The sequence below is a fragment of the Nipponia nippon genome, unplaced genomic scaffold (genome assembly GCF_047370975.1).
Source record: "Nipponia nippon isolate SJK-2023a ecotype South Korea unplaced genomic scaffold, ASM4737097v1 scaffold_2, whole genome shotgun sequence".
NCBI classification, from domain to species: Eukaryota; Metazoa; Chordata; class Aves; order Pelecaniformes; family Threskiornithidae; genus Nipponia; species Nipponia nippon.
Window position 1 is genome coordinate 113,948,248 of NW_028262336.1, and position 19,053 is coordinate 113,967,300.

The 19,053-nt window shown below is 40.4% G+C and overlaps 1 protein-coding gene across 5 annotated transcripts in view; it reads left to right on the forward strand.

Annotated features, from left to right (window-relative positions):
- Window positions 1-19,053, forward strand: part of ALKBH8 (alkB homolog 8, tRNA methyltransferase) — a 52,004-nt gene that overhangs the window by 23,040 nt on the left and 9,911 nt on the right. For all 5 annotated transcript variants that reach the window (XM_087759028.1, XM_087759026.1, XM_087759027.1 and 2 more), the window contains 3 exons: window positions 12,197-12,303; window positions 16,458-16,612; window positions 17,446-17,711. In XM_087759028.1, coding sequence (XP_087615154.1) covers window positions 12,197-12,303; window positions 16,458-16,612; window positions 17,446-17,711 — 528 coding nt within the window. The remainder of the gene's footprint in view (window positions 1-12,196; window positions 12,304-16,457; window positions 16,613-17,445; window positions 17,712-19,053) is intronic.

Below are 19,053 nucleotides of genomic sequence, written 5' to 3' on the forward strand. Positions count from 1 at the left end.
TGGTAGTGACTATACCAACGGTTTTCCTCTGTCCATGAGAGCAGCATGATTGTAGTAGGTGAAATAGTAGTAATAGTGATCAATATTTAAAGAGATTGGATTGGCAGAACCAAAATGTCTCTTGACCCAAATGGAAGAATTTTAATCACTGCAACCTAATGCTGAGTTCAGAAGTTTGTTCCAGTGAGTCTGGTGGGATTCCTGAAGCTCAACAGTGTGCTTTTCAGATCTGTAAGACAGGTTTCTTGAGCTGTACCCTTCTTATAGTCATGGATTTTATCAGTTCTTGAAGAATAGTGATTTGCAGTGGCTTCTGTATCATTTAGCTGGAAACCCAGAGGGACTGTATTTATAATTGTATGCCAAATTTAGTTGGGTTTTTCCATTTAAAGTAGTGTTTCATTTTTTGAAAACTACTGAAGAGCTTCTCCATGTGAAAGGTGTCCTGAGCACCACAAGTTAAATGCATCAGGCTTTATAAACCTGTCTCTCCTGTTTGCATTTACACTGTATAAATATGCCCTGTGTGTTTCTTTCTGTCCATGTCATACCATAATGTACTTGAGCTTGGATCAGATAAAAGACCCATCAAAATCAAGGGAGAACTTTCTGTTGAAGTAATTGAACGTAGAATTGTGCCCCCTGAAATAAGCAATAAAGCCTGCAGTCCTCCATGGGAATATTTATAATAATCTTACTGTCTTTTTTGGGAAAGGTGAATATTCAGTAAACATACTGTTCTGAGTTTTTATTTCTGTGCTGGATGTCTCTTCCCCATTTGCATACAGGATTCTGTTCACAGATATCAATGTGTTGTATCTGCTGATGTTTCCACCTGATGAATTATTTTAACCTTTGTAAGGATCTTGAAAGCCCAGCTTTCATGTAGATTGTTCACAGGGAACCTGTCCTGCAATACGTAATAATAACTAATGCAGACAAGCATTTGTTTCTCAGGTACTGTAGGAATCTGCTAACCAATCTTGATTTGTGCTGAGATGCTACAAGAAGAGCATTAGGACAGAATTGCCCCCAGAACAATGATACTTGCATTATTTCTCTAGAAGCTGTGTGGCAGTAATTTCTTCAGAAACAAGACAGCAGCATGGAGATTTTACCTTCTCTTCAGCTACTTGGGAGGAACAAAATCAAAGCTAAGCTATGACAGAGCCTGTATTTTAACGTTTTGTATGTAAAAATATTCTTTTTTTTTTTTTTTCCCCTTCCTCCTCCCCTTTCATCTTGGTGAGACGTTACAGTCTCCAGGTGCCTCTTTCTATGAGTTGTCCCTGTGGTGAGTCTCTGAGGTCTGGCATTTACTACTGGTGGGCCAATACTGGGCAAATAGCTCTGCAGAGTTTTGTCTCCTGTCTCTCTTTTGTTGGATTCATACCAGCCTTCCTTCCTCTCCACAGAAGAAGGAAACTTGTCATCTACCATGCCTTTCCATAAAGCTGTTAGTCCACCACTAAACCATGTCCCTAAGCACCACATCTACCAGTTTTTTAAATAACCTCCAGGGATGGGGGCTCAACCACTTCCCTGGGCAGCCTGTTCCAGTGCCTGACTACCTATAGTCACTACTACTATATGGTTCTAGTTAGTTTTCTCACAGTCACACCAAAACCTTACTGTGAGTGAAACACCTTCTAAAATGTTTGAAGTCTGCAGTAGGTCTTACAATTTTCTGACTGTGGTCACAGCTGCTAAATAATGAATGAAAACTTCTGCATAATTCCTTTACCAACTTGATTCTGTTTTAACAGAACCTGTTGTCTCCAGGCTATTTGCTGTTTCTGTAGTGTGCTTATTTTGTATGCTGAGGTAGCATCATTTCATTTCCAATTCTCAGACGTCTGGCTGTTACAGCTTTACTGTGACACACAAATACAGATATTGAATTTTTCAGTGGAAACAAGTGTACTGTCTAAAAAGTGTCTTGCTATTGCTAGAGATTTCTAATTTGTTTTCATGTGGTAGGAAATATGTAGATAGATAAAAATCTTGAAAAAAATTAATTATGATGCATGATATTGCTCTTTTTAAACTAAACCTTTTTTTTTTTTTTCCTCTTGTTCCACTTCACTCCCCCCATGTACCCTTCACTATGATACATGAACTACTTTTCAGTGGTGGTGGGATGAATTAACTGTCTAAATATGAAGTTGGTATTTATTCCTGTGAAAAATGTAGTCATTGTAATAGAAGAAAACTAAGAGCATTTAAATTTACATTTCAATTAATATTTTTACAGCTGAAATTATTTTTGAGTCAGGTTTTGGATTGTCATTCTTGAAGTATAGTTCAGTATTTTTTTATAGAAACCTCTGTACTGTTGTTCGAGTAGTTACTAATTTCTTTATTTTTTAAAATAATTTTTAATTTCTGCGAGAGGTTTATCGGTGGAAGTTATTTCTATTCCCCACGTTATTTTTAGAAGATCAGTACTTGATGCATGAAATGGAATCCTGGTGTCTGCCACAAATTAACAGCAAACAGGCTGAACTCTAGGGCATTAAAAAGTCGTTATCTTTAGCTGTTGCATTTCAGCCGTACTTCAGTTCTGGAATTCAATAAAGAAATCTAATTTCATTAGCCAGTGATGTCATCCCTATTGGCATGGGAGCCTATTTTAAGACTGTGGCAAATTTCATGTAGAAATGACAAGCAGTCAGTCAATAATAATAATCACAAATAGTCTATAAGCAAAGAAACAAGCTTAACAAGTTAAGCTCCTGCTGTGGTGTGTTGTCTCTCTTGGCTTTGAACTGGACTTTTAGAATACCAGTAAGTGTAGCAAATGGGGTTTGAAGTCTGTCTGCATTTATACTATCGTTACAAACTGAGCATTTTGCGTACTGCAATGTTCTGTTTCTGTTTTTCTTTCCAGCTGTGTTGAGTGTTTCAGGAGGAATTTCTCTACAGAGCTCTTGTTTCAGTAGAGTTGACTCTGGAAATTTTCATTGAGGAACTGGCAATTGACAGTGGTTAAAAGTGTGCTGGAGCCAGAGCTGCCAAACCTGTGAGGCTGATACACTTGACAGAAAAATTCTGAATCAAGGAAGGGAGAGGTGTGTGCTCTTACCAGAGAAGAAAGTAGGCAGGCAGCCTCTTGGTGCAGTGCAGGGGCAGTGCGGGTGAAGCTCTGGTCTGTTTGCTGGGGCAGCAGAGTAATGGTTGGAAGGAACCAAGGTTGATGGTGCAGCTGAAAGCAGGGAAAACTGGACACCTCACGGTTCCCTGTGAGGTGTTCTTGTTCCTCCTTCTCCTCTTCCTCTGTTACTGCATACATCTCTCTGCAGTGCATGTTCATGCAAACCATTGTACATTCAGGGCCAGATGCTGAGGCCCTGGTAGAGTCCTTTTGTATAACTTTTGGCTGCATTATGTGAAGACACTAGTTGGGCTAACGAAGCAGATGAAGGGAATGAGAGAAGAAGGAGATCACGGTGCTTGTGATGAAAATCAGCAGTGTTGGAATACCGCCTATGTAAGCATCAAAATGTGTTTTTTCCCTTTTGATTGTTTTACCTGCTTTAAAACAATATGTATATTTCAGATGTGTGATATTTCCGTGGGGTGAAACATAGCAATTGTGTGAATTGATAAAACAGTTTTCTTCAAATGATTTTAAAGAAGTCTTTCTATGTCATGCTGTGTTTTGAATTATACTTTATGGCCCTAGGAGACATCATTAACCAAGAAGATGACTTTTTTTTTTTTTTGAGAGTTACATGCTTTTGACTACTAAGGAATGACTTTTCTTTATGTCTTTAAGCCACTTCTGTAAATTCATGGCCAGATCTTTGTTCCTTGGTAGATTTCCCTTTTACAGTGAAGATGTAGAGGATTAAGAAACAGGCCGTATGGTAGTTTCTATAGCAATAGATTAAAAACTATGTCTTGTCAGCTCTTGTGAGGTATGATGCAAGAATTAGTTTGGGAAGGCACAGTTTGCATGTCTTGTATTCTGGCAATTCTCTGCTATTTTAATGGTCTCTGGGACAGTTATTAGATGGAGTTGTGAGAAGGGCTAGTTGACCTTTGTTTCAAACTCAGGCTGAGTAAACTCATCATTTCATCCTTTTGAATTGCAGATACTCAGCACTGGACTATTTCCATACTACTTTCTCAGTATGTAGGGGGCAAGATTATAATGGTAATAGAGGTTTTAATTAGGGCAGGACTGTTTTAAACAGCGTTGAGGCATCTGCTGAATCCACACTTGGGTGCCTTATTAAATAACTTGTTGTCAGTGGTATTCAGCCCAGGATTCAGACACTTAGATTTTAGTGTTTACAAGTAGGTGTGTACGTGTGCACTGCATGCCTGAGCTCCTCTGTAATCAATGGGGATTGAGTCAGTCCAGCCTAAGGGGTGATTCAGCTCATGCTGAACTAGACATCTAGTGTCTGGTTTCATAGGCTTCAGTTCCCTAGTAGGATTTTTAAAAATCTATGCCTAAATATAGATGTCTTAATCTTGAACTGAATGACTGTTTCACCCTATGACTTATAGTTAGCTTGGATTCTTGTACTATGGCATTACAAGCAGAAAGCTGAGACCTGCAGAGGAGAGTAAGGTCTGATGAACAACCCTGATGTTTGTGGAGAGTGAGGGAAGACGGTTTTCCACTATACAGATGGTAAACGTGCAGCTTGTTTTACCCATGCGTTGAAATACCCTGAACCTGTAAGGACTTGGACTATTATACATCAGCGGAGGCACACTAGTACATGGTATGAATGTACCACCCTGAATGTAAGTGTTTCAGGTCCTCTTTCCTGGAAATGACTCTCTCGTTACCGTAGCTGTTTCTTCTTCCACGTTTGGCAGTATTACTGAGCCAAGGCCTGGTTTGTCCTGTATCAGTTATTATTTATGTTATGTGGAGGCCCTGTTCACAGTCCCTTACACTGCTTCTTTTGTAGAAAACTTGCAGTTGAAGGTTATAAGGATCGATGACAAGATGATAAATGTACAGGTAGGGTGGCATGGGAATAAAATTATGGGTGAAGAGAGTCCTGCTACATGTATTTGCAACTGTGGTAACATGGAAATTGCTGATTATAGTGTGTTTCCACAGACATTCGTAAATGATCAGTGTTTTACAAAGGTGATATGCTCTCTTTGAGCCCTGAAGTGTTTCCTTTTCTACTTAGATACTGAAAATCTCTTGAGAACTTGCAAGTTTTTAATGTGTGAAAGAATTACAGATATGCCACAGCACCACATACACAGATGTGCACACCAGACTCCTGTAAATGTCGTCATGCTTGCATATAAAGTTGTACTCATTACAGAATAGCTGCATCTGTGTTGTAAGGACTTGTACTGTGGTTTCTTGGTAGACGTTTGGTACAGCATTGAACATGTAAATAAGGATTATTTGCTTTCAGAACATACATTTTTACATTTGCTTTTTCAGAACATACATTCAGTATGAATGAACATTACATTCAGTAATACATTAAGTGCAAGTCTGAGGAGATGTATTTGACGATGCAGAACTGCTTTCTTGTTGTGTCTGGGCATTATATCTTGAACGGATTGAGCCCTCTGGAGACCACTAGCATCAGGATGTATAGGAGTCCTCTTGTTCTCTTCCATTGAACTGTACTCCATTAGAGAGCAAGTGATACAAAATCTTGGAAATTTCCTTTCCTTCGAAAAGGAAAATGAGTGATTTCGTACACTTGGGGCACATTCTGCCCTGGTGTAGGTAGATGCAATTCCCTGTATGTCAGTGTAGTAGCACACATGGATGTGAGAGAAGACATATGACTGAAAGAATGGAAAATATTGCAGAGAAGCCTAAGTCAATAAAAGAAATTAAATGAAGACTAACAGCATTAGCTTCTTGCTTTCTGTGTCATAAAAGAGTTTAAGCTAAGAGCTAGGGAGGCTATTTATTAAAGGATGAAAATAGAATGTTAGCGAAATTGAATGAGTTGGATGTTGTTGAGAACTTGCTTGAGTCTTTGTCTCTGGATTCACAGAAGGGCATCAAGGTCATATGCTGGAGTTAGATAGCTTTTTCTGGAAAGGAGAAATTTATACGTGTGGTGACAGAAGCAGTGGTAATGCAACTATTGCTTTTTACTGTAGGGATTGAAAATCTTTTATGTAAGAGTCTGATATTCAACATTGAGTTTTAACAGAGGTAATGATCTGGGAAGGTGCAAAGGCCACAGGTAATGGCCTGACATACAAAAGAAAGTTGATACTTTTAGAGTAAGTAGGAACTGGCATATTTGATGGGTAGTCTTTAATAGATTAGGTTTGTTGTGTTCTTCTTTTAGTCTGTCTGTTCAATCAGCAAGATTGAACAGTAACCTTGGATTTACAAAGAGGCTTTTGAAACAAAGAAGGGTCAGCCTGAGAAGACATATGAGTGAAGCATAAAAATTTGTAGCAGCAGGGAGAGACCATAGGGTGGGAACAGCAGTGGTCAAAAGTTGGTGTGACGCTGCCAGAAGTACCTCCAGCATCCCAGCCTCTGCTGAGGCTGGGCAGAGCAGCCACTCCATTGGACACCACGAGGAGCCGGCATCCAGCTGGTGGGGTGACAGCACGGGGTGCTGCAGTGGGGACCCACACCTGGGGTGCCTGTGTGTGAGCCTGGGGGGCCTTTGTCACTGGTGTGTGCATGGGGAGCACCCACATCTCACAGGGCATGTGTGAGAGCAGGGGTGCCCCCATTGCCAGGAGAGGGGTGAGTGCTGGTGGCCCACGTGCCCTCTGAGGAGGTGGTATGCACATAACTGCATGTTGTGGGATTAGAGCTTTGGGCGATTAGTTATGAAGGCTATTTTGAAATTTGTAGATGTTTATTAACATTTTGTATCATCTTTTGTTTAGAAATGTAGGTGTACCCAGAGTGGCTAAATTTCAGCACTGCAGTTATTCTTCAGTGGCAATGATCAGTGATGAGGCATGGTAGAGGAGTTAATGGCATATCTTGGCTCTACTGGTCAGTGTTGTACTGGTTGAAACTCTTCTAATATCTCTGAGTTGGTGAACCTCAAGAGATGCATTCACAGGCACAAAAGGAGCGTGGTGTATATTCCAGCTAGCTTGACAAGGCCTGCAAAGGATTGGAAACTCCTCCATCCAACAGGAGTTAGCTTGGAAATTGCAGTAGTTTTCCTCTTCTTGTGCACTACCTGAATCTTGTAAACAGTACAGACAAGAAGAGAATTTGTATCATAGAGTCAATGGCATATGTAATAGCTAGGAGAGCTACTGGTATGCTGTTCAGTGGATACACTCTCCTCCCATCAAGAAAATCACAACAAGGTGAGACCTCAGAGAGAAAAGAATGAAGTTGTCTGTATATTGAAATAGTTTTTAAACATTCATATGCTAGACGTCAATTAAGAGGAAGAAATATATAGATACTTAAAATGACACAGAAAATTCAGGGAGATAGTAATGCATTGCATGGATGGAAAATTGAATACAATTTTTGAAGAAAGAAAACCTAGTAAGTATATTAAGCATCTGACTAGTATCACCATAGTGCCTCAGTAGATACGCAGGCTTAGCAAGGGATGGTATGCTTTGGCATAAATCTGATATGGGCTAGGCCTGTGCGTGTGTTGAGAGATTTTTGAGATAGACAGTACTGAAATATTTCATTGTCATGATTGTCAGCGTTGCACTCATTTTCTGAAGTATGACTAGAGACCATGATACAGGATGTAAATATCAGCATAGGTTACATAAGATAAATTTCCTGTGACATGGTTTATTTGGAGAAGATAATCCCATTCTCTTTCCCCATGAAATTCAGCATTTTTCTGAATTCCAAATTTTGGAATTTAGCATGGTTTTTGCAGTGAAAGGCACTGTGTATTACTGATTGATTGCCTCAGTTCTGTGTAAGCCAGCAGGCTCTTGTCTCTGCATAGAGCCCCACTGTGTTGTTCAAGCTCCATGTGTGGGCTTTAAACCTCTCAGCTGTCTTTGAAGTAGACATTCTTTTTCATCTGTTTTACATGTGGGAAACTGCTATGTAGGCTGATAATGTGTCTTTGCTCTCTGAAAATTCAGTAAATAACGTCAGAGACTTGAGAAACATTCCACGTTGTACTTTTTTTAGCTTTAGAGTATGTTTTGTCTAAGGTAGTCTATTAACATCAAATACAAATTGCCTCGGAGACAAAGCTTAGAAAAACAGTGTTGCCGTTCCACACTGTACCTGTGAAATCCTTATCGACATTGTCCTTATAGCCCTGTTGCATTATTTCTGTTTCGTCTTTGGATCCTTACTTATTTGATAGACCAGTCATTCACCTCCATCCTCCTGCTCTTTCATGAGGTTCAGTACCACTGCACTGGAAGGCGGTGCAGACTTCTCACTCCCTGAGGAATTAAAAAAACCCATACTTTCTTCCCTTCTTCTTTTAAGCTGGATTCTTTTCTGGTTTTTGCATTTTGCTGTATTTTGTGCCACAGGAACAATGTTCGTGATGTGGGTGTCACTTTGCTTTGATGTTTAGCCATCCTTGAAAGCTGTTTATGCTTCATGTGCTCCTTTGTCATGAGCACTCTCTCTTAAATAACCTGGCATCCTGACAAGATATTTAAATCCACAAGTAGGTATTACTAGCTGTTTGTTTCTTCCAAGATTTTTGCTGTATATGTAGAAACACACTTTTTCCATAGTGCAAAGAAAGAAGGTAAAAGTTGTATAAGATCAAAGCATCTGCTATTTTTATTTTTGAATGTAATGCCTGGATGATGCACCATGGGCTAGCTGGAAATTTGATCTTTATTGACTCTGCCACCTAAGAGAAAAAAGAAAAGAGGTAAAACCGAAAATAGTAATTGGAAATAGCTCCTGTGGAGCAAAGCTGTCATGAAGCAGATTGATTCAGCAGTGGCAGAGTTGCTTTATTGATTGTGAGTCCTTAGTAAATTAAAAAGAGGACCAAATGCGTTAATCTTTTGTGTGCGTGTGTGTGTGTGTGACAGTGACAATTTAGTATGTTCTGCCAGGATAAAGACACATATAGCAGTGTGGGAATGTTATCTACTTCAGTCAGTAATAGGCTTTTCAGAGATAAGAACAGAGTTCTTCAAAAACCCTTCTGGGTCAAATATTCTTTACTGTACTGTAGACAAAGAATAGAAGAAATACTGTTGCTTGGTTTTTTAAGTGTTCAGGTGCAGTTATTCTAGATAAACGAATGAAGCATAGGAATTGCACAAATTTTCTTCAGATGTTCACAGTGGGTTCCTTAAATTTGATTCTTTGTCTGCATTGCAATGTCAAATTTGTTGTTAATAGAAACAGTGCAAAACTTTAATATATTCTAGCTGAGGATCTCTGCTTCATAAGCAAAAGTCAGTTTTGGATTTGGATTTTTGACTCTTTCAGTTACTGCTCATTACTTAATGTCATCGCCCATTTGCAAGTAAATGAATCCTTTATTTATATTTTCGTCCCCAAATCATCTCTGCTTGTTATAAGGATGATATTCATTTAGAAGGGGAGCAGCCACACAGTGTGAGATGATAATGCAGAAGTTTTTCCTCCACAGAAAAGTAGGGAGCAGGGACAGAGCTGGGATCCTGTGCTGGTGAGGACTAGACTTGCCAGATGTTACGTACAATAGGTAATCTCCTGCTTTTCAGCCTCAAATTCTGCACCATCAGAAATTTGTTTGTCATATTTCTTGTTGGCTTAGCGTAGCTGAAATTCAGCCAGGAGGACATGCTCTCTTCTTCTACTGTCTGCTATTTTCCTGCTACTTCTGCCTGAAAATCCAGCTACCAGGGATAGTTTTGTGGCCTCTCATTCCCAGTGTGCTATCTGTTACAGAGTGCTCTGAACCTCTGCTATTTCGGATGCACAGTTGTTAACAGGACAGCGTTTGCAGAGCATCTTCTGCTAAGAGACTCTGGGGAGCCACACAGTTGGTGCGGGAGAAGGAACTGGAGATGAACGAGGTAAAGCAGCGGAGAAGGCAGGGGGCTGGAGGAACTGTTTCCCACTGCTTCATACAGAGTCCCCCAGCTTGGCGTGCAGAGAAGTGAAAGGGAATGAGGTCCTCTTCCAGGGCCAGGAGCGAGATGGGAACTGGAAGTGTAGGAGCCCCCAGAGAGCTGGCAATCATTGACTCTTTGAGAAAGTGCTGTTCTTGAACATCAGCTCCAAGAATGGGGCTTTGTAGCTATTACTGATACAGAAAGAGGGACAGCGGGGTAACTGAGCCTCCAGGAAGGTATCTGGACAGTCTCATGATCAGTTTATTCTGCCATACTTCTGAAGAACCCCGTCTCTGTCTTGTCCCCTCACACCTGTCCCCCGACAGCAGTGAGCCAGATGGAAAAAGACAGACTGAAATATCATCTCACCCATTTCATCCAACCACATCACTTCCCACTTCTTTTCTTTTTGTGCTTTTCCTTTGCTTACTTGCTGGTCCTGATTAGTCATCCTCTGGTTTCTTTGCCTTGCCAGATGCTACATCTTTTTACAGAGGCTTGCACCTAGTCGTGCTTTATGGGACGGCCTCACCATCAGATCTGTGAAGCCACTGTGTTTTCTCCTTCACCCCATGCTTCTTTGAAGAAATTGCTAAGTGCAAGGGAAGGAGTATATTAGCAAGTGGCTGCCATTCATCTATTTGTGTAGCTATTGAAGTGTTTCATAATCATTAATCTGAGCTTATAGGTAGGCTTTATTCCTGTTCCCCCATATTTCTCTTCTCCTTTCAGCCCCACTGTTTGTCACCTTCGTCATTTCTTGCCTTAAATTTAGATAGCTCGACAGGAGAAGCTGTGTCACTCTATGTGGGTGGTACTACAGCGTAAATAATTTTTTCCCTAGAAATGTAAATGCCATTGTAGTTTGCTTCAGTGTGCACAGCATTACATAGTAAATGTTCTGAGTGGTAATTTGTAGTGTTTAAAAGTCTTGCTTATTCAGTCTCTGTCTTGCCATTTTTTTTGTGCTGAATGACTGATCATTGCACCACTGTTTTCTCTTCGTTAAACGCATCTGTATGCAGAAGCAGAACTGCTTAATTTGTTTCAATCTGGCATACTGTAGTAAGTCTGCTTTTAAATTGTATACTTAGTAGGTTACAAATCAGGTGGCAGCACTTTCATGGTGCTAATTCTCCAGCGTAGCTGGAACCACTGACTTGAATAGTTTTTGACCACTTTTCTTTTTTGGTAAGTCTTCTGTAACTCGTTTGGCTTGCTTAAACGACTTGCTCCTTATTTTCCACAGCAAGAGTTTCTCTCATTTGGGAAATGTAAAAGGATAACATTCCTAGCCCAAGCAGAAGCAAAATGTAGCACTGCCATCTGGGCTGTGAAATTGGAATAAAGCTGAAAGCGTTACCTCAATATATTGCCATGGCTAGAAGCCAGGTGGCAAATAATAAAAGGATGGTCGGGTAGTTGGCATGTTAGTCAGGATCTTGGGAGACTGCATGTGCTTGTTGTGCTGTAAACCTCCAAGAATGTGGGCCGGTTGGAAATTATTTTTCTCACCTAATACTGGTTATCTAAATGTTATGTATCCAACTCTGAGTTAATTGTCTCAGCTCAATCTGCTGTGAATGGATAGGCATTTCCAGAGGGCATAGGGTCATTCCACATCACCTAGCTCTACATTTTAGACTAGGATGAATCACTCTGTGGAGATACTTGTGTCTCTGCATAGACTTCACAAAAAGACAGTAGCTGACTGCCTTAGCCCAGGTACCTAACTTTCAGATGCCTGAGTTACAGCAAATGAGCCCTCTCTTCCTCTTACGCAGTTGCCTTTGATTGAGGGGTAGTAATCCTTTCCTGCCTCACAGGTACACACAGAGATTAAACGGTGCTACCGTGTTCTCACAAAGAAAACTATTACTATGAAAAGAAAAGAAAATACACACACATATATATATTTATATATATTTTTATATATATATTTTTTAGTATTTTAATAATCTGTATATGCACATATATTTGTGAGTGCCTCAGATTTTTGAACACAGTGCTGAAAGGGAGAAATCTTAAGGGCAGAAACGTAGAGGCTTTTGCATCCCTAGGAAGTCGTAGCTGTTTCATGGCAATATTCTGATGAACACATTGAAGAGGCAAACAAAGCAAGGACTTAAGAATGCCTGGCATGTATATGAAGCTCTGTAAATCATGCTCATTTGTGGTGGCTGGTTTTGTTTCTTTTTAGATTGTGATGGATTTTAAACACCCTGATGGCCATACAGTGGCAATTATGCTGCCCCGATGCAGTTTACTGGTGATGACTGGAGAATCCAGATACCTGTGGACACATGGGTATGTGTAAGAGTCCCTGCATTGCTGATAATAGAAGAATAATGTGTGTTGTTTGTTTGCTTTGTTAATGACATTCTGTATTTAAAATAGCTCTGAAAGAAATCACAGCAAGTTTTATAATTAATGTACAAATTCAGTCCTCTGCTCAGCTTAAATTGAAAAAAATGGGGATTTTAGGAAGCTAATTGCCAGTCCCTGAGCTGCAGTTTCCTGCTGCTGTCACAAGTGAAGTTTCGCTCGGAAATTGCTCTCACTTACGTCTGCAGTGTGAAAGTCCTCAGTGACTCTGAGCTGGCAAAGAATTGATTGTAGTGCAATTAGCTTCCCCATTTCTTTTTTCTCTTTTTCAGCCCACAGCTTTTCCCATTGGATCACATATGCCAAACGCTTTAGAGAAGGGCTGGTTTAAGAGAGTGACTTCCCCGGCACAGAGGGCATGAGGGTGACAAAGGGGAGTCTTGCTGAGCTCTTCCCAGCTGCTTTAGGGGCAGTGTAACTGCTGATAAGGCTGCATTGTACTGAGCAGGTTTGGGATCCTGGAAAAGAGATTTCTTGAAATATGTCTTGAGGCTTTGCTTATTGTAGAGTTTAAATACATGCTTTTTAAATCATGCACCACTGGGAGATACTTACAATAGGAGTGCTGAAATTGGCAAAAAGGCTAAAACCTTGGCAAGCTCTGAGAGTGACAGTAGTGCACTTCAGGAGAATGTGGAAACGTTCATATTGGACAGAAATGCCCATGGTAAATGCTTCTTCCTTTGTTTGATCCAAGCCATCACTGGTTACAGCAGTCAATTGGAGACACTAATTACATTCTGTATAAATTAAACATCAAATCCTTTTATTGGCAGAAGATTTTCTGCCTTTTAATTTTACTAGTTAATTTATATTATGAAGAAGGGTGAACGTGAACTCCCCAATGACCTTTACGTTGTTCATTTTTACAGAGCGCTTATACCACTTGTATATTCCCTCATTAAATTAAATAGTTGTAAAAAGCAGCTGGTACTCCTGACGTGCATCACTATAGAAGCCCAGGGCAGCGAAGTCCTTTGTTTTTTGGTATACAAGACTGAACACTGATACCAGCATTATAAGCTGCTTATTCTGTCCTGCCAGATACTGTCAGTCATCTTTTAGAAAGGTTATCTACAACTCTGAGAACATAGTACAGTTTCCATGTCGGTGATGTTGCTGGCCTGGGGAGCCAGGGGGCAGCCCCCAGCCCTGGGCATCAGGCACCTCCGTGGGACTGGGCTGAGGCCAGCTTGGGACGTCAGCCCTGGGGGTCGGGGCCCGGATCAGCGGGGCAGTGGCTGTGCACAGACACAGCTGGGGATCCTCTGGGGCTGTAGCTGGGGCAAGGCCCAGTGAGACAGCCTCTGTTTAAAAGCAGCTCCCAGGGGAAGGAGGGGCAGCCCTTGCTGAGGCTTCTGCCTGTCTTCATGGCAGCTTTCTCCAAGGCCACCAGCTCTGCTCTTTCCAAGCTGGCCCTAGGCAGCCAAACTCCCAGCAGGGGGAAGGATGCATGCAGGGCACTTGCAGTACTTGCCAGCAGGCATTCAAGTTGGGGCAGTGTACCTGCCTGCTGAGAACTGGAATGAGATAGTTACTTAACTCACTTGTACGTTCAAGTGATGGTTGTCTTTTGAGAACCAGTCACATAAACTACATGTAAAATGAAGATCCCAGATCTTTCTACTCATGTATAAGTTATTCCAGTCCCAGTGCTTGTCCACCTTTCCTAAAAATAGTTCTGTATTTTTTTAAAAGCAGTAGTGGGTCAAGATACTCAACTGGAGTAAGCTTTGCAACATGCTAGTGAAGCATACTATTGTAATCAATACGACTAATCATCCAGCAAGCAAGTGTAGTTAATTCACTTGCATACATAACGTCAGGATGTATTTAAGATCATTTGCGATGCCTTTTATCTACTCCTCAGATGTCAAATTAGAGAGCAAAAGGTTCAGTTTTGGAATTATTCTGGAAGTGCTTTCAATGTGTATATTTGGATGCCAGGGGAATGAGTGACTTCATTTTGACCCTGTTAATAAATGCACAGGAAAAGGCTTTTTGTTCTGTTCTGTCTGAAAGAGAAACATATGGTTAAGAAATAAGCTATACAGTGTCATCAAGGAGAGCAAAAGATATGTGCTCTTTTTGTCTCATAGGTGAAAGTAAGATTACGGTTTTTCTGGTGAGGTTCACTTGTGATGTTTTTTCTGATGAGGTTCGTTATTGGTTGGGTAACCTGGCAAAACACCGTTCCTGACACTGCAATAGTAATACAACTCTGTGCCAAGCAAGACAGCATGCAGCATTTTATTTTTGATGTTGGGAAGCCTGTTTTTAGCCCAGCCTTTGTCTGGAGTTCTTGCTTGTAGTATAGGCAAAAGGAAATTATGTAGGTTGAAACTAGAACCTTGAAAAAGAAGACTTATTTCTGAAAATATTAGCTGCTATGCTTAGCTTATTGCTGCAGGTACAAAAGAAAATCAAATAGAAAATCTGCAGACTTGGGATTTGAAGTTCTCCTGTCCAGGGAGTCTTGGGCATCCTCAGCTGATGATTTCATCATAGCTTCATTATCTGCCATGAACAAGACAGTTCTTTATTAGATCCCGTCCTTTCCATGGCTGTCTTTGGGATATTTCCATTCTTGGGGCTGCTCCGTGTCTCCTTTTTGCAACATCTAGATGGAGCATCAATGTGCTGCTTCCTGATTTCCAGACAGAAAAGACCTGCACTCTTTTTCCCTGTGACTTGATTAGAGAGCAGCTTCCCTGTGGTAGGAAAGATGGCGTACAGCAAAGTACGGGAATGCTGATCGGGCTGCAGGCCGCCTTCTCAGCATTTGGATCATTCTTCTTGGTTAAGTACAGGCACTGGTCCGTGGTTTCACGTGACCTGCAAAAAAGTTCCAATAGAAATTTGAGATGAGACTGGGCGCTCTGCTTTATTAGAAGATGTAAGACACTTTTTTCCCCCTTTTGGCTCAACCGATGAGGGTTAAACTCAGCTAACCAATACGGAAGTCAGTTTTACACTGAAAGTTTGTCCTGCTGGGAGTCAAGTACTTTGAAGTCAGCAGCTCTGAAGGGGCTTCACTGAGAGGCCAATTCCTTAGAGATGATGTTTTTTTTTCTTGAGGAAATTTCTGCATTAATCTCCTTGATGACTAAGTTCAAGAAGCATTTCAGTGTGACAGTAACAGCTTTGAAGTGCTAAGCTATTTCCCTGAGTAGTTTCCATTTTGTTCCAAGAGTATCTACTTTTTCCCATGTGCAAGTGATGGGAAACCACATGTGGGTGCAGCTGTTTCTCTTCTCTCGTGTTTCTCATGTTACTTTCTCATTTTCCTCTTCTGAACTTTAAGAGAGATCCATTGGTAGAGCTGTTAAAATTCTTGGGTTTGGTACTTTTTCATCATGTAAATCTCTTCATAAAATTATTTGAAACTTTTGTCACCCCAAAAACATTCCAAATCACTTTGATTTTGTGAATTTTGTCCTTGCAAAAATGTTTTTGTTTTCCATTAAGATCAGTGCCAAATCCAGAAGTAGCTTAAGAAGCTCTGGTCCCAGTTTGCTTGATTGATAGATAGATTTTGGTCAAGAAAGATCTACAGCGGAGTTTCTCCCTTTAGGCATTTTAGCAAATCTCCCAAGTGCTACTTCTTTGCATCTTCTGTTGTCAATAAATGGAGAAGTAATTCTGTTGCGAAGCAGAATTCATTGGAGAGGCCCGTTTGTAACAAGAAACTTCAATCTGCTAATGTAGAGCTCAGCCAATGCTATGCTTTTATGCCTGTAGCCACCACTTTTACTAGTGTATTTTATCTTTAACAACTATCTCAGATAAAGTCCTAGAAAAATAAACAGTCCAACTTTTTGGAAGGAAAGGAAGGGAGGAAAGGGAAATGTAATTACTTGCAATTAAATAACGCTTTAATTAATGTCATTAGTTTATGTGTCAGCACCTTTTTTTTTCTCTGAAATTGAGTAAGTCGAAAACTGAGCAGCAGCGGTACATTAAATAGCAGGTTGTAATCACACTTGTCACAGTATTTAAGGAGTGCATTCTTATAATGATGGATTGGTTTTTTTCTGATGCAAATTATTCTTTTATTTTGTGTTGCTTTGTTTTAGGATTACACCCCGAAAATATGATGTCATTCAAGCATCTGAGCTTGGGCAGAAAGTTGGAACAATCACTGCTGATGTTGGAGATTTAACACTAAATCGAAGGGAAACAAGGACATCATTTACATTCAGGAAAGTGAGGAGAAGCCCTTGCAATTGCAGTAAGTGAGGTGATCTTCAAGTCAAAACTGTTATTTATCACCAATATGTAAGCTTTTTTTTTTTTTTTTTTTCTTTTTTTTGAGCAAACTAGTTTATCCCTTTGGATAGTTTTGGCAGTCCTGGTAGCCATTCCTGAATGGCTCAGGGTTAGACATACTATATGGCTTCAATTGGTTGCATCCATTTGTAATTTCTCTGTACAGGAAGGCATTTGGCTTGCTCTAGAGCCAGGCAGGTAATCTGGAATCTTGCATTTCATTGGGACCTCAAGTGCTGGAATAATGTACCACAATAGAAGTAGCTACTATTCTTCAGGTTCCCATCAGTTTTTGTTGTTTTTAATTTGAAGGGGACTGTAATTTTCTGAAAATAAGTACATGAGAGAAGGAGAAGCAGTCAAATCTGCAGTGATAGAGCCATGTCAGTGCCTTAGAGCAGTACAGATAATAATAGATAGGTGGCTCAACAATTACATGGAATTGAAGTCCATTTGTGGCCTCAGAACAGAATTTCAGAGGCTGAATTACAGTGATGTCATGATCTTTGATATTAGGGGCACTGTCTCAGTTTTGAAAACATAAACCTCGTTAATATAGCAGGATGAACGATCACTGCAGACAGCCTCTGGTACATGTGGGCAGGTTGCTTGTTTTAAGGTCATCAAACACTTCTGCAGTTTGACCTGCATTTCAGTTTTTAAAAGGTAAAGGAGGAACAAAGCATTTTTTGCATTTTAATATTTCACTTTTAATTTTATTTTGCTAAATAAGTTTAACCAACAAGGAATGACTTTTTAAAAGTTTATTTTTTGTTTATCTGCTGCTGTATCTAGTTTACCCATCTGTCTGTGACAGCCAGAAAGGACAGCAAAGGCAGGTACAACCTTCATTTCCCCACAATGAGATGGAGGCCTCAAAGCTGGAGCAAGAATATGTACACAAGGTGTACGAAGAGATTGCCACACACTTCAGCAGTACCAGGCATAGCCCGTGGCCCCGAATTGTAGAGTTTCTCAGGTCTCTACCACAAGGGTCAATAGTGGCTGACGTTGGTTGTGGTAATGGGAAATATCTAGGCATCAACGAGGATTTGTACATGGTAAGTAGTAGCTACTGTCATTTGTTTTCATTGGTGCAAGTGTTTATTCCGTCATGCAGCTGTAGCATGTTGGAGCTTCAGTTGTGGGAAGAGTGCCAAGAACAGAAGGCTGTTTCCTGATCCAAGATCAATTACCAGTTGTGTTAGGTTTCCACATCCATTCACTATGTGCATTACCCTTTTCTTTCTTCAAAGCCACTTTTGCTTTGCAAGTCAAAATATGTTAATCAAAAAAATAGTAATGGGTGCAGCAGATTGAAAAATTGTAACGGATGCTCTAGCCTCTTTTGTTGTTGAATAAGCTTAATAAAAGGGAAAACGGTTGGGCAATTTGAATGCTTCCAACAAGTTTTTCACTTGGCTGATGGGTGGGGAATGCAATGTACATGTCCCTGAAATTTTCACGGGCAGTGCTACTTTTCGTATATCCGTTTCACTTCCCTTTGGCCTGGTGGCATGGCTCATTTGTGAATGATGTCATGTTTGGCTGTCCCACCTCTGACTCTGTGCATAGGCCCAGTAAATACGCCAGCATAAAATTCATGGGGGAGTCTCAACTTCAGCACAGATTTCTGGCCTCTCTCTCGCTCCTTTCTCTTCACTTTTAGACAGTTCTGACATTCTTCCTGATGTTCTCATCACCTTCCCCATCTCACAGTCTGTATGTAGCCTGGTTTTACTTCTCTCCCTTCCTATCAGGGAGACAGGAAGCACATAGAAATGTGAACCAAGAGGTAGTTTTTATTGCAAACATTTCAAAGACTTTCTTGCAAGGGTCAAACTTCCTGTTGTTTTTACCCAAAAGAAATCTTTCTGAGGTGTACATTATGCTATCTGCTCTCCCCTCTTCCAGAATTGTTTGATTCTTTCATGTGCTTGTACTGTGAAACACTCCTAAATCCATCAGGCTTGAAAACTTCTATGTAAGGCAAAACATTCATTATTAATAATAAAAGTCACACTTGTTTGTCTGTTTCAGGAGTTTCTGTCCTGCTATTTATATTCAGCTGTAAAACATAAGTTGATATTTACAGCCTTGTCTGTATTTGTAATGGATTTATTTGCATTACTGTTCTTATAAGCTAGAACAAAATCAACTGGTTTGTAAGTAGCCATGTTTATGCCTGACTGCTGTAGCCTGAAAATAATTACTCATGTTCAGTACATTTCAGTCTTCCACTCCTGACTCCTGTGAGAACAATCAGCAAACCTAACTAGAAAGGAGAAAAGTTTGTCAGGGTACCGTGAAGGTCACCTGGTCCTAGAATGAATTTGGTAAATTGCTGTTGTCTAGGTTTGTGGAAGGCTTTTAAGGTGAAATCTCTGCAAGATGCTATGTTGA